The 10122-nt window shown below is 40.6% G+C and overlaps 2 protein-coding genes across 8 annotated transcripts; both read left to right on the forward strand.

Annotated features, from left to right (window-relative positions):
- Window positions 1–615: 615 nt before the first annotated feature.
- LOC542953 (serine/threonine-protein kinase SAPK10) lies at window positions 616–2599 on the forward strand. 6 transcript variants are annotated; one of them, XM_044584303.1, is made up of 7 exons: window positions 619–996; window positions 1105–1158; window positions 1298–1372; window positions 1506–1592; window positions 1720–1827; window positions 1914–2012; window positions 2144–2599. In XM_044584303.1, the coding sequence occupies exons 1-7, from the start codon at window positions 730–732 to the stop codon at window positions 2357–2359; spliced, it is 906 nt and encodes a 301-aa protein (XP_044440238.1). In that variant the 5' UTR covers window positions 619–729; the 3' UTR covers window positions 2360–2599. The 6 variants fall into 6 exon arrangements, with proteins under 6 accessions (XP_044440233.1, XP_044440234.1, XP_044440232.1 ...); XM_044584301.1 differs by having other exon boundaries at window positions 620–996; window positions 1500–1592; XM_044584300.1 differs by having other exon boundaries at window positions 623–996; window positions 1274–1372; window positions 1500–1592.
- Window positions 2600–6327: 3728 nt separating this feature from the next.
- On the forward strand, window positions 6328–9251 carry LOC123167034 (cysteine-rich receptor-like protein kinase 6). Of its 2 annotated transcripts, none has more exons than XM_044584874.1 (7): window positions 6328–6558; window positions 6701–6863; window positions 6945–7209; window positions 7377–7617; window positions 7727–7877; window positions 7975–8166; window positions 8977–9251. In XM_044584874.1, exons 2-7 carry the CDS (start codon window positions 6711–6713, stop codon window positions 9037–9039), a joined length of 1065 nt encoding a protein of 354 aa, XP_044440809.1. In that variant the 5' UTR covers window positions 6328–6558; window positions 6701–6710; the 3' UTR covers window positions 9040–9251. The 2 variants fall into 2 exon arrangements, with proteins under 2 accessions (XP_044440809.1, XP_044440808.1); XM_044584873.1 differs by having other exon boundaries at window positions 6365–6558; window positions 6709–6863.
- Window positions 9252–10122: the final 871 nt, after the last annotated feature.

Here is a 10122-nt window from a genome sequence, read left to right on the forward strand (position 1 = left end):
ATATAAGATTTGGTCAAAGTCAAACTTTGTCAACTTTGACTAAGTTTGTAGAAAAGATATATCAAGCTTCACAATATGAAATCAATATTGTTTGATGCATCATGAAATTAATTTTCATATCGTATAGCTTTAGTATTGTAGATGTTGATATTTTTTCCAACAAAGTTGGTCAAACTTTATAAAGTTTGACCTTGACCAAATCTTGTATGCAGACTAAAAAGAAACGGAGAGAGTACCCAGTGTCGAGCCCTAGGGTGGAAAATTTAGGCCCGACCCACGTTGGTTATACCTGGCAATGGCGGCACCATTTGTGTTGTCCGTCTGCTTGTCATTCCCTCCTTGTAGGTGTCAGTTTTTTTAAAACCTTTCTTGTAATCCTTATGTTGTAAGAGATGGTTGGCCGCGATGCTCACTGTTGTATTTCGTCAATCGCTATTTTCTTTACTTTTGGTATTCTTTCCGTTCACATAGGCATAACTTTGATCTTTTATGACTTTAATTTTTGCCGGCGTGATTATTTATGAGTGTTGAATTGGCTGTGTGCATCCTACTTCTGCAGAGGATGGATGTACACTCCTCATGATTTTATCGCTTGATGCGGAAAAAAAAACTTCCATATGAGCTAGCTAGCAGGAGAGAGACCGAGAAGGGGAGCTTTAACTCATAGGCCTCGTCCTCTGCCCGAGCCACAACCAACCTGAATCCACGCTCAGCTCAACTCAGAAACAGATGGACAACTACACCGGCATCCCCGGCTCCGACGTCCTGCGCAGCCGCGCCGACAGCCAGCTCGTTGCCGTCACGTACATCCCGCGAGGGGAGCAGGTGGACGAGGCCGTGCGGCGGGAGATCCTCAGGCACCGGTCGCTGCGCCACCCCAGCGTCGTCCGCCTCAGGGAGCTCGTCCTCACCCCGACGCACCTCGCTGTCGTCTCGGAGCACGCCCCGGACCTCCACCGACGGGTCCGCGATGCCGGCCGTTTCAGCGAGGACGAGGTGCCCCCGGTCAACGGCTCCATTATTGGTTCCTACCAACCAATTCATTGGCCATGGTGTTTCTTTCTTTCTCTGTACCAACCGTCGAAGCTTGTGCCATTTTTTCAGGCGCGTCTGCTGTTCCGGCAACTGGTATCAGGAGTCAGCTACTGCCACTCCATGGTACACTAGTACTCTTCCCCTACCAATTGCAGCTTCTTGTGATGGTGGAAACAATGGCGATAGCTAGGCTAGGATTAGGAGTACTGAAACTGTGCCGTTTTAATTTTGTTATAAGCAAGTGTGCCATCGTGACCTGAAGCTGGAGAACATCCTGCTGGATGGCAGCTGCGCGGGGCCTCCTCGCCTCAAGATATGCGGCCCTGGCGTTTCAAAGGTACTCAAACATAGAGAATTCGTTTTCACTTCAGCAGTAGTCCACTTCATATTTGCTCTGCCTAGATGCCAAACTCGGACTTGTACTTTCTGCCTGAACCTCTCTTGCTTCATTCTTTCGTCGGTAGCGTCAGTCGCAGCCGGGAGCGCCAAGAGCGTCTGACCAAACACGGGTGTACATCGCTCCTGAGGTTTTTCAGCAAAGGGAATATGACGGCAAGGTATACATACATACATACATACATATTGGAAGTCAGTTCAATGTTAATACGTTACACATACATACATGGATTCGATTGACAGCTCATACATATCGGGAACTATTTCTTTGTTAATTTCTCGATGTAGATCGCCGATGTGTGGTCCTGTGGAATGACGCTCTACGCCATGCTAGTCGGTGCCTACCCCTTCCAGTGTCCTGACGACGAGCCTATAAATTTTAGGAAGATAATTCAGGTTAATTTCTCTGTTTCAGCATCTAACTCTCTGTTCCATCTCCATCCATTCTCATCACAAAACTAACGAGAACTTCTTATTGCCAGAGGATACAGAGCGTGGAATACTCTGTTCCAGATGACCTGCACATATCGGCCGAGTGCCGGGACCTCATCTCTAAGATCTTTGTTGCTGACCCAGCGGCTGTGAGTACTTGCTTAGCTAGCTATGTGTATGTAACGTTGTTTGAGGAATTGCATATATTTTTGCATAGTGTTATATTATTTCCTTCCAGATACTACCACCGAATAACTATCGTGCTGATTGTGAAATACAGAGAATCACGGTTCCCGAGATAAGAAACCATCCATGGTTCTTGATGAATCTCCCGGCTGATGATAGCACGATGAGCACCGAGGAGGCAGAGCAGCCGGTGCAGAGCATGGATGAGATCATGCAGATCCTAGCACTGGCAGAGGCACCTGGCGATACTGGCGATGACATGGAAGAATTTGTAGATTCAGATCCCTGTATTGACATCACCACATGCTAGTACGCCTCATATATATTTTGGAACAAATTGCATATGTTACAGGTATCAAAACTCAAAACATCATAGCAGCAGGAAAACTACATATATAGATACAATAACTCGACGGAAAGATGGCCAGAAGGGGATAAATTTGAGGTTACCGCTATTTGGGCTGCCCATGCTTGATAGCCCCCAAATTGTTAGTCTTGTTACTCGTGATGGTATTCATACATTTCAAAAATATTTAGCTTATTGGATTAATTAACCATGTTGCTGGAGTATCTGGCTAATATGAGAACTGGTAGGTTATGTTGAACAATGTTTAATTTGTGAACCCTTTAAATTACAGGGGACCAGACATAACTTTATATGGCTACTGCTAACAAGGGCACGTTTACCACATAAAAAAAGCATGGTAAACACTTCTATTTATTTACCCGAATCACTATAAAAAAATACCTTCTGCCAAAGGTTAGGGAAGGGTAATCTCTGATCAGGAGGAGGCATGAGGAAAAGGACCGAGAGCTTTAGAGTGGTTGCGCGCCCTATTTTTTGTACATAAACGGTTATAACTTCCGAATTGAGTATCTAAATTACAAGTGTTTTCATCATTGTGTTCTCACATTGATATCATTAAACTAGATACCGTCTTGCCTATGTTACTGTGTGTGTATTTCACATGTTAAGTACTCAAGTTTTTTTTTCTTCGGATACTCAAAGTTTTTTATTTGCAAACAGTTGAGTTGTCAGAGCTGTTTGGACCATTTCTATTTCTGTTGTAAGACTTGAAACTTTGCAATAATTGATAAGTGTATGCATTAATCGATGCAAACCATGGCTATATCCAAAAAAGAGTATGATTATATAATGCCTGGCGCATCCCCATGTATCAAATATACCTAAATAGTTCATTCTAACTATCTTATTTATCTTACCTTGCAGCCTATCCACCTATGCCACCTCTCATTTAAATGCGCATTCAAGCCATCCATGTCATCAAGCACATGCAACTACATGCGCACCCTCCGCATTATCAAGCGCCCATGCAACCATTCAACTTTCCAGTTTTTACCACATGCAAGCCCTTCACATCATCAAAAAACATGAAAAGCCCTTCACATCATTAATTTTTATTTTCCAACAATAAAGAATTGAAAACGAATGTCACAAGACAATATAACATGCATCCGCCCTCCATTTACCTCTAGGTTGGATGTGGTGCGATACATTTCTTTCTTTGAAAAGTTCATTGCTAAAAAAATTCGCAGCAATGCGTGGTGCGTTATCTAGTTATAAAACACATTCTTTATAGTTATTTGCTTAAAATCCTGAATATATACGCCCAAGTACCTTCCGCTTTTAACGTGTTATAAGTAGGACTAACTGAGATGTGGTTTGTCCATGTTTTTTCTTCACTTTCTCATACTTTGCTAAAACATCCCTAAAAAGAATGACAAGTTAACGCACCTGAACATAATTACGCTCACAAAATCTAAGTTACCAATTCCCACAAATCATTTTCCAGAGTTTGATGTCTGGTTGGATTTGTACATGGTCCTTATTTCAGCATGTGGAGGCTTTTAGGAGCCTGCCTGCTACCATTTGGAAATGATCGCAAGGGCTATTTTGATGACGGTCCTTCATGTAATCTCTATTGGATGTGGTCCTGTACTCGTGTTTCTTTCCCTTTTGTAATGCACTTAATCCTTTGCAATAAAATGACTATATGGATCAATAGATGTAGATGCCGGGGATACAACCTCCTTTTTCGAAAACTAATCTAAAGGAAGGATATACCTATGGTCTTTGCATCAGATGATGCACACAACCATATATTATTAATTATTGAAAGAATGCCAAGCAAAATTAAGGAATAACCCAATCAAATAGGTGAACAAAAGTGAAAGAGAAAACCCAGGACTTCCACATATGACTGGCCTCGTGCCAGCTCTAAATCCTACCACAAAACCTATAATCTATATAATACTTGCATATAAAGGACGCAACACTCCAAGACAACTCGTCAAAGAAGAAATCACCGCTCACACACAGATGTTGGCTGGTCCAACCGGATGTCAGATGAAGGACTATTACCCTCCCCCCTAGCAGGCTTATTTTTATTTCGAAATCTTGTATTGAAGTGCACTTTTGGGAGAGAAAAAAGAGAAGTCCATATTATAGCCTCGAATTACCACCAAACTCTAATATATAACCCTAAACTACGAAACCGCCCACTTTACAACCTTGAACTACAGAACTGGACAAGAAACATCCCTGCACTGGTTTTTGACTAGTCAACATTCCTGTCAATTTTTTTTCAGTTCACAACTTGTTGAACTTTGCCATATTGAATATAAGCGTACTGTGGATTTTTTAATCATTTTTCACAAAAATCGGGGCAGTTCTTTTTCCGCCAAATTTTGACTGAAAACTTCTCTGGATGTGCTTTTTCGTTTTAGTTTTTTCTATTCAGTAAAACTTGTTGAAACTTTCCCAGAATTAATATGAGAGTAGTGTGGTTTCTTTTTCAAAAAAATCTGGGCACTTCAATTTTTGGGTCAAATTTTGACCCAAAGTGACTCTAAATTGAAAATTTTATTCTGATTTTTTATTCATAGTAACTTCTTTGAAAAATTCCCAGATTGAATATAAGGGTAGTTTGGATTTTGGGGACCTTTTTACAGAAATTCTGAGCACTTCCTTTTTTGGCCAAATTTTACTCAAAATGGCTCTGGATTTGAACTTTCGTTCCAATTCTTTTTCTATTGAGCAAAACTTGTTGAAACTTTCATAGATTGAATATAAAGGTAGTGTGGATTTTTTAGAATGTTTTCAAAAATTTGTAGGCAATATCATTTTTTTTGGCACATGGGTGATGTGGCGGCTGACACGACTGTTGACCAGTCAAATACCAGTACAAGGTTGTTTCTTGTCCGGTTTTAACAGTTCAAGGTTGTAAAATAGATGGTTTCATAGTTGAGGGTTGGGTATAAGACTTTGGTTGTAGTTCGAGATTGTAATGTGAATTTCTCTCGAAATAATAAAGTGAACGATTCACTGGTGCTTTCAGAGCCAAAAGTCATTTCTCATCTGAAGTCCCGCGTCTTTCATTCTTGGTTGATTTTTATTTTGCTTGACCTGTAATCAGATGCACTCCCATGGCTAAGTCATATGCTGGCCTGCGAAGAAGGTATACATGTGTGCGTTGGAAGCGACAAAATCACAAGACTGAACTAATGGCCTGACTTCCTGGTGCAATTTCAACGCAATGGTAGTGCAGCTACTAAGCTGCACAGCTGCATACGTACTCATTCCATAACCCGGATATGCTTGATGCCAGTTGAGTGCGCCTAACTGACAGCCACATATTACTTTGTTGATTAAGGGATTGATTAATGCTAGTTGCCACTTAAGTATTACTCCTATGGCTTGAGCGTGGCCAAAGCGTGTTTGCTGCTAACTTAATTGCACTATGCCCCATGCGATAGATTCAGATGCCAAAGTGCCAAGTTCAAATTCGAAAGAAAAATAACTTGAAAAAGTGCAAACCGGCCATATGCGGCCCACAACTTCGGTCGCTATCAGAGCAAGTACAATAAAGCTGAGTCAGCTGGCTATAAGAAATAAACTAGTATATTCTTACTTACTTGGAGAAAAGAAAACAGAAGAGAGAAGATAAGCGGGCTCTTGGTGAAGAGTCAGCTCTAACACGTGCTCCTAGGCACTTTGTGAGAATGAAAGGTATGCCATATAATAAAAAATTAGTACACTCTTCTAATCAACTATTGTATATATTGACTATAAAATCGACGGACTATCAATGACAATGACATGACAATAGCTTATAGCCATCAGTTTGCCATACTATTAACCATGCTCTCAGTTTCAATAACCCAAGGCTGCATCCACCAGTGGACACGAGCAGACGTACGCTACGACAGGAAGGACGCGTTAGCATGTGGATGGAATTAAATTATGGCGAAGGGGACTAGGTGGTGACAGACGCGCTTCCCTTTTTTCTGGGCATCTTCACCACATGGACCCCAGCGGAGGACTCAACCTCAGCCTCTCCAGTCAGGTCAACATACCACCCTTCTTCCTTCTCGGGCTGCTCCGTATAAATCTACACCACTCTGCCCCTAGCTAAGATTCACCTCACTTCCCTCTCCCCGGCAAAGGATTCGTCTGCCTGCAAGGACCCCTCGACTATTCCCCTCAAGGTCAGCGCTTAATTTCTGAATCTTGTAACTATTTTGAGTGCTGGTAGATCCGGTGAAGTTTCACCTCTTCAGTCTTGAATACGAAATCAGAAGTAGTAGGGTAGCACTTAATCCGCATTCTGTGGCTCCCCATGTTTCTTAGCTCATCAGAAATGGCGACCGGAAGTAATAGTAGTAGCCAAGAGAGCAAGCAGCCGGGCCCCGAGCTGCCCAAGCAGCTGCCGTTCGATTTTCTCAAGAAAATCACCAACGATTTCGGCCAAGACCGGAAGATAAGCGACAGCCCCTTCGGCACACTCTACAAGGTCTGGTTTCTCCCCTACTGTTTTCCTCTGCTTCCGGTTAATTAAGGTTATGCTAAAGCAGAGTTATATGGGGTTAAACAGGGGATTGTGCCGGACGATGGCAGAGTGATAGCCGTGAAGAAACTTCAGGAGAACGCACCAATGCCAGCTGATAAGCAGTTCAACAAGGAGGTTCAGAATGTTATGTCTCTCAAGCATGAGAACATAGTGGAGGTCCTTGGGTTCTGCAGCGAAACGCAGAAGAAACTGGTGCAGTTTGATAAGAGATACATCCAGGCAGACATTACTGAGAGCTTAATCTGCTATGAGTATTTACCTAATGGGAGCCTTCAGGAGAATCTTTTTGGTATGCCAACATACTTTGGATTTCTATCTCAGTCCTTAACGGTTACATTTCTTTCAAATTGGAGCTGAAAAATCACATTCTTACGCTGTTTATAGTTTCAAGGCAACCCCCAATGTAGTTTCTCACAATGTATGCTTACAGTATTTTCTTTGTAACCTGATATGCAGAGCCCAAAGAGTCCACTAAACAAGAGATTAGTTGGGACACACGCTTCAAAATAATCAAGGGGATTTGCCAAGGCTTATTTTTTCTACACAAGTTGGATATTCCCATTGTCCATATGGATTTGAAGCCTGAAAATATACTGTTGGATGCAAATATGGTGCCAAAGATCGCGGATTTTGCACTCTCAAGGGTCTTTGGCCAAGAACAAACCCGACTGTGCACACAAACAGTTGTCGGATCATAGTAAGCTCATCATGAAATTTCGTATCAGTAGTTGTTCCTTAGTTACATTGTATATGCCTTTCGCTGCTTCAGCTTTACCTAATTAATTTTTGATGTTAATGTGATCCAGTGGGTACATGGCTCCAGAATATCTTTACAGAGGTGAAATCTCGGCTCAGTCAGACATATACAGTTTAGGCCTAGTGATAATCGAGATCGCCACCGGAGAGCAGAATCCTCGCGAAAAAGACCAACCATCTGCGAGAAGTTTTGTTGATAAAGTAAGAGGAAATATCACTTTATTATTTGAGAAGCAAAGCATATTTTATGCATTTTGTTTGTTTATTGTCACTAAGCATCTTGACTCCACTTCTGTAGGTGCGTAAAGAATGGACGCTGGAGAACATAACATCCAAGTATTCCTCGTTGGATCATGAAAGCCTCCAACAAGTTAAAACATGCATTGATATTGGGTCAAAATGTGTTGAGATTGATAGAACAAAAAGACCTCGCATAGAAGAAATCGTTAACTCGCTCAAAGGACTACATCCAAGCCAAAGGGTTACCGAGGTAATATTACAGGTGCAAATTAAGAAGTTGTTTTGTGAGATGATATAATATTAAAACTGTATAGAAATAACTTATGTTCAATTTTCTTTTGGGAAGCTTGATCACTTCTTTTTGTATGGTAACTAAATGCTGGTAACTACCACTTTCCTCATAGATGGTACCTATGCACAGATGTTTTAAGTGCCGAAATTGCACTCATATTCATGTATATGCAGTGTGTTAGATACATTCATATGTTTTACATTTTCTGGCATCCGAAAATGCACTCATATTCATGTATATGCAGTATGTTAGATACATTCATATGTTTTACATTTTCTGGCATCAACATATTCGATTTTATTCATGTTTTGTTGTTATTCTGAATACAAAGTAGTACACATACACACTTGAACATTTATCAAGAAAGGGAGTGTATGTATTTCCAGTTTGAGTGTGGAATATGTTCTGGATGTTAAATTTTGCCTATTATAAAACATGTGTTCTGGATGTAGGAATCTTTGAGTGAACAAATTTAATTTCATGTCCTCGAAGTTTAGAAAAACACATTTTTTGCATTTTCAGGTGTATAGGATAAAATGTTTTGAATAAGATATATGCAACCTGGCCATTATCTGCATAATCTGCTTGTTTATTATACTGGTGTCAACTAAATGCACAATTTACTTTGTTTCCTCTCACTTTTATGACACATGTTACTGTATTACTTAAACATATTTTTCCTAAGTAAATCAAACATCTGGATGAGCATATTTGGTCTACTCAGGACATTTCAAATGATTCTAACTTGCTATATATACGAACTTCTAGGTCCCCCGTCCGTCTACAACTACCAAGAAGACAATTAGCTCCTTTTTTGGTCATAAGAAATGAAACATGCACGCCCTGTTATTGCTGGAAGACTGTGACTTTATTTTGGAAAGAAGACCCTTTGTTTCCATGTCATTTTGGAAATATTTAAGTGTAATTTTTTATGAGTAATGTATTTTATTATTATTAATCAACTACTGTACTTTAGATGCAACAGCAGTTTCACTGTTGTCTCTGTTTATGTCAGTTTGAAATAAGAATCTGTTTCTCAGGCATGCAAATTTGTTAACTACTCCCTCTAAAAGAATCTTTTTTTTAGAAGACCCTCTGTAAAAGAATCTATTTCTCTAGCACCAGAGCACATTTCTGTTAGGCCTCGTGGAGACAATCCACCTGGCCCAGTGGAAACCGGCCTGGGTCACCAGAGCAGATTTTTAAGAGAACGGCCCGGCCAAAAGCCCAATATCCAGGCTGATCTAGGGCCTCACGTTTCTACCAAATTTCAAAAAAAGCCCTAAATGAATTATTACGAGACTTTCCAGAAAATAGTTATATGATAATTCATCTTACTACCGAGAATTATTTATTTATTATTTTTAAATAGTAACATAGCCATTTTCTCTATGGTGGGGCCAGGCCCAGGCTTTGCAAGCCCGGCACACGGTATGCCCATGCGTCTAGCAACAGTTATGTGCAGATAGATTTTTCTAAACTTAAACCTTCCATTTGCGACACATGCAAAGAAAGAATGATTAGAGATTCAGAGAAACAATGTAAGATTATAACAACTTGCTGGAAAAACAACCAGCTGGTGATTTTTGCACAGGTCATAAAATAACAATGTTTTAGTGTTTATGTTTAGCACATACATACTTGTATCCATTCTCTACATGCATGATATTTTTTTTAAGTTTCCATAACTTAAAATAGTGTGTTTTCTCTCTCGTAAAAAAAGAGCTGTGTTTTTTGGCCAAATTCCTTACTGGGATCAAATCTACCCAAGACTAGATTAGCATTTCCCTGGGTCACCGGGTTTGCTAAAAACCTCTTGGGTCGACTCATTTAACCGAGTCAATATTACCTCCAGTCTTGTGGCGTGCCCGATCCAGTGGAGGTCTTGGGTTTTTTCTTGGGTCAGCTGCTAGT

The sequence above is a fragment of the Triticum aestivum genome, chromosome 7D (genome assembly GCF_018294505.1).
Source record: "Triticum aestivum cultivar Chinese Spring chromosome 7D, IWGSC CS RefSeq v2.1, whole genome shotgun sequence".
In the NCBI taxonomy this organism is placed as follows: domain Eukaryota; kingdom Viridiplantae; phylum Streptophyta; class Magnoliopsida; order Poales; family Poaceae; genus Triticum; species Triticum aestivum.

Bases quoted from the DNA above. Each gene is read 5' to 3' on its own strand.
- LOC542953 (XM_044584297.1), top strand. From the start codon at position 730: ATGGACAACTACACCGGCATCCCCGGCTCCGACGTCCTGCGCAGCCGC. The intron at 1,593-1,719 runs GTATACATACAT...TTCTCGATGTAG, and splicing joins AAAGGGAATATGACGGCAAG to ATCGCCGATGTGTGGTCCTG. The intron at 2,013-2,143 runs GTGAGTACTTGC...TGTGAAATACAG, and splicing joins TTGTTGCTGACCCAGCGGCT to AGAATCACGGTTCCCGAGAT.
- LOC123167034 (XM_044584874.1), top strand. From the start codon at position 6,711: ATGGCGACCGGAAGTAATAGTAGTAGCCAAGAGAGCAAGCAGCCGGGC. The intron at 6,864-6,944 runs GTCTGGTTTCTC...GGGGTTAAACAG, and splicing joins CCTTCGGCACACTCTACAAG to GGGATTGTGCCGGACGATGG. The intron at 8,167-8,976 runs GTAATATTACAG...ACGAACTTCTAG, and splicing joins CAAGCCAAAGGGTTACCGAG to GTCCCCCGTCCGTCTACAAC.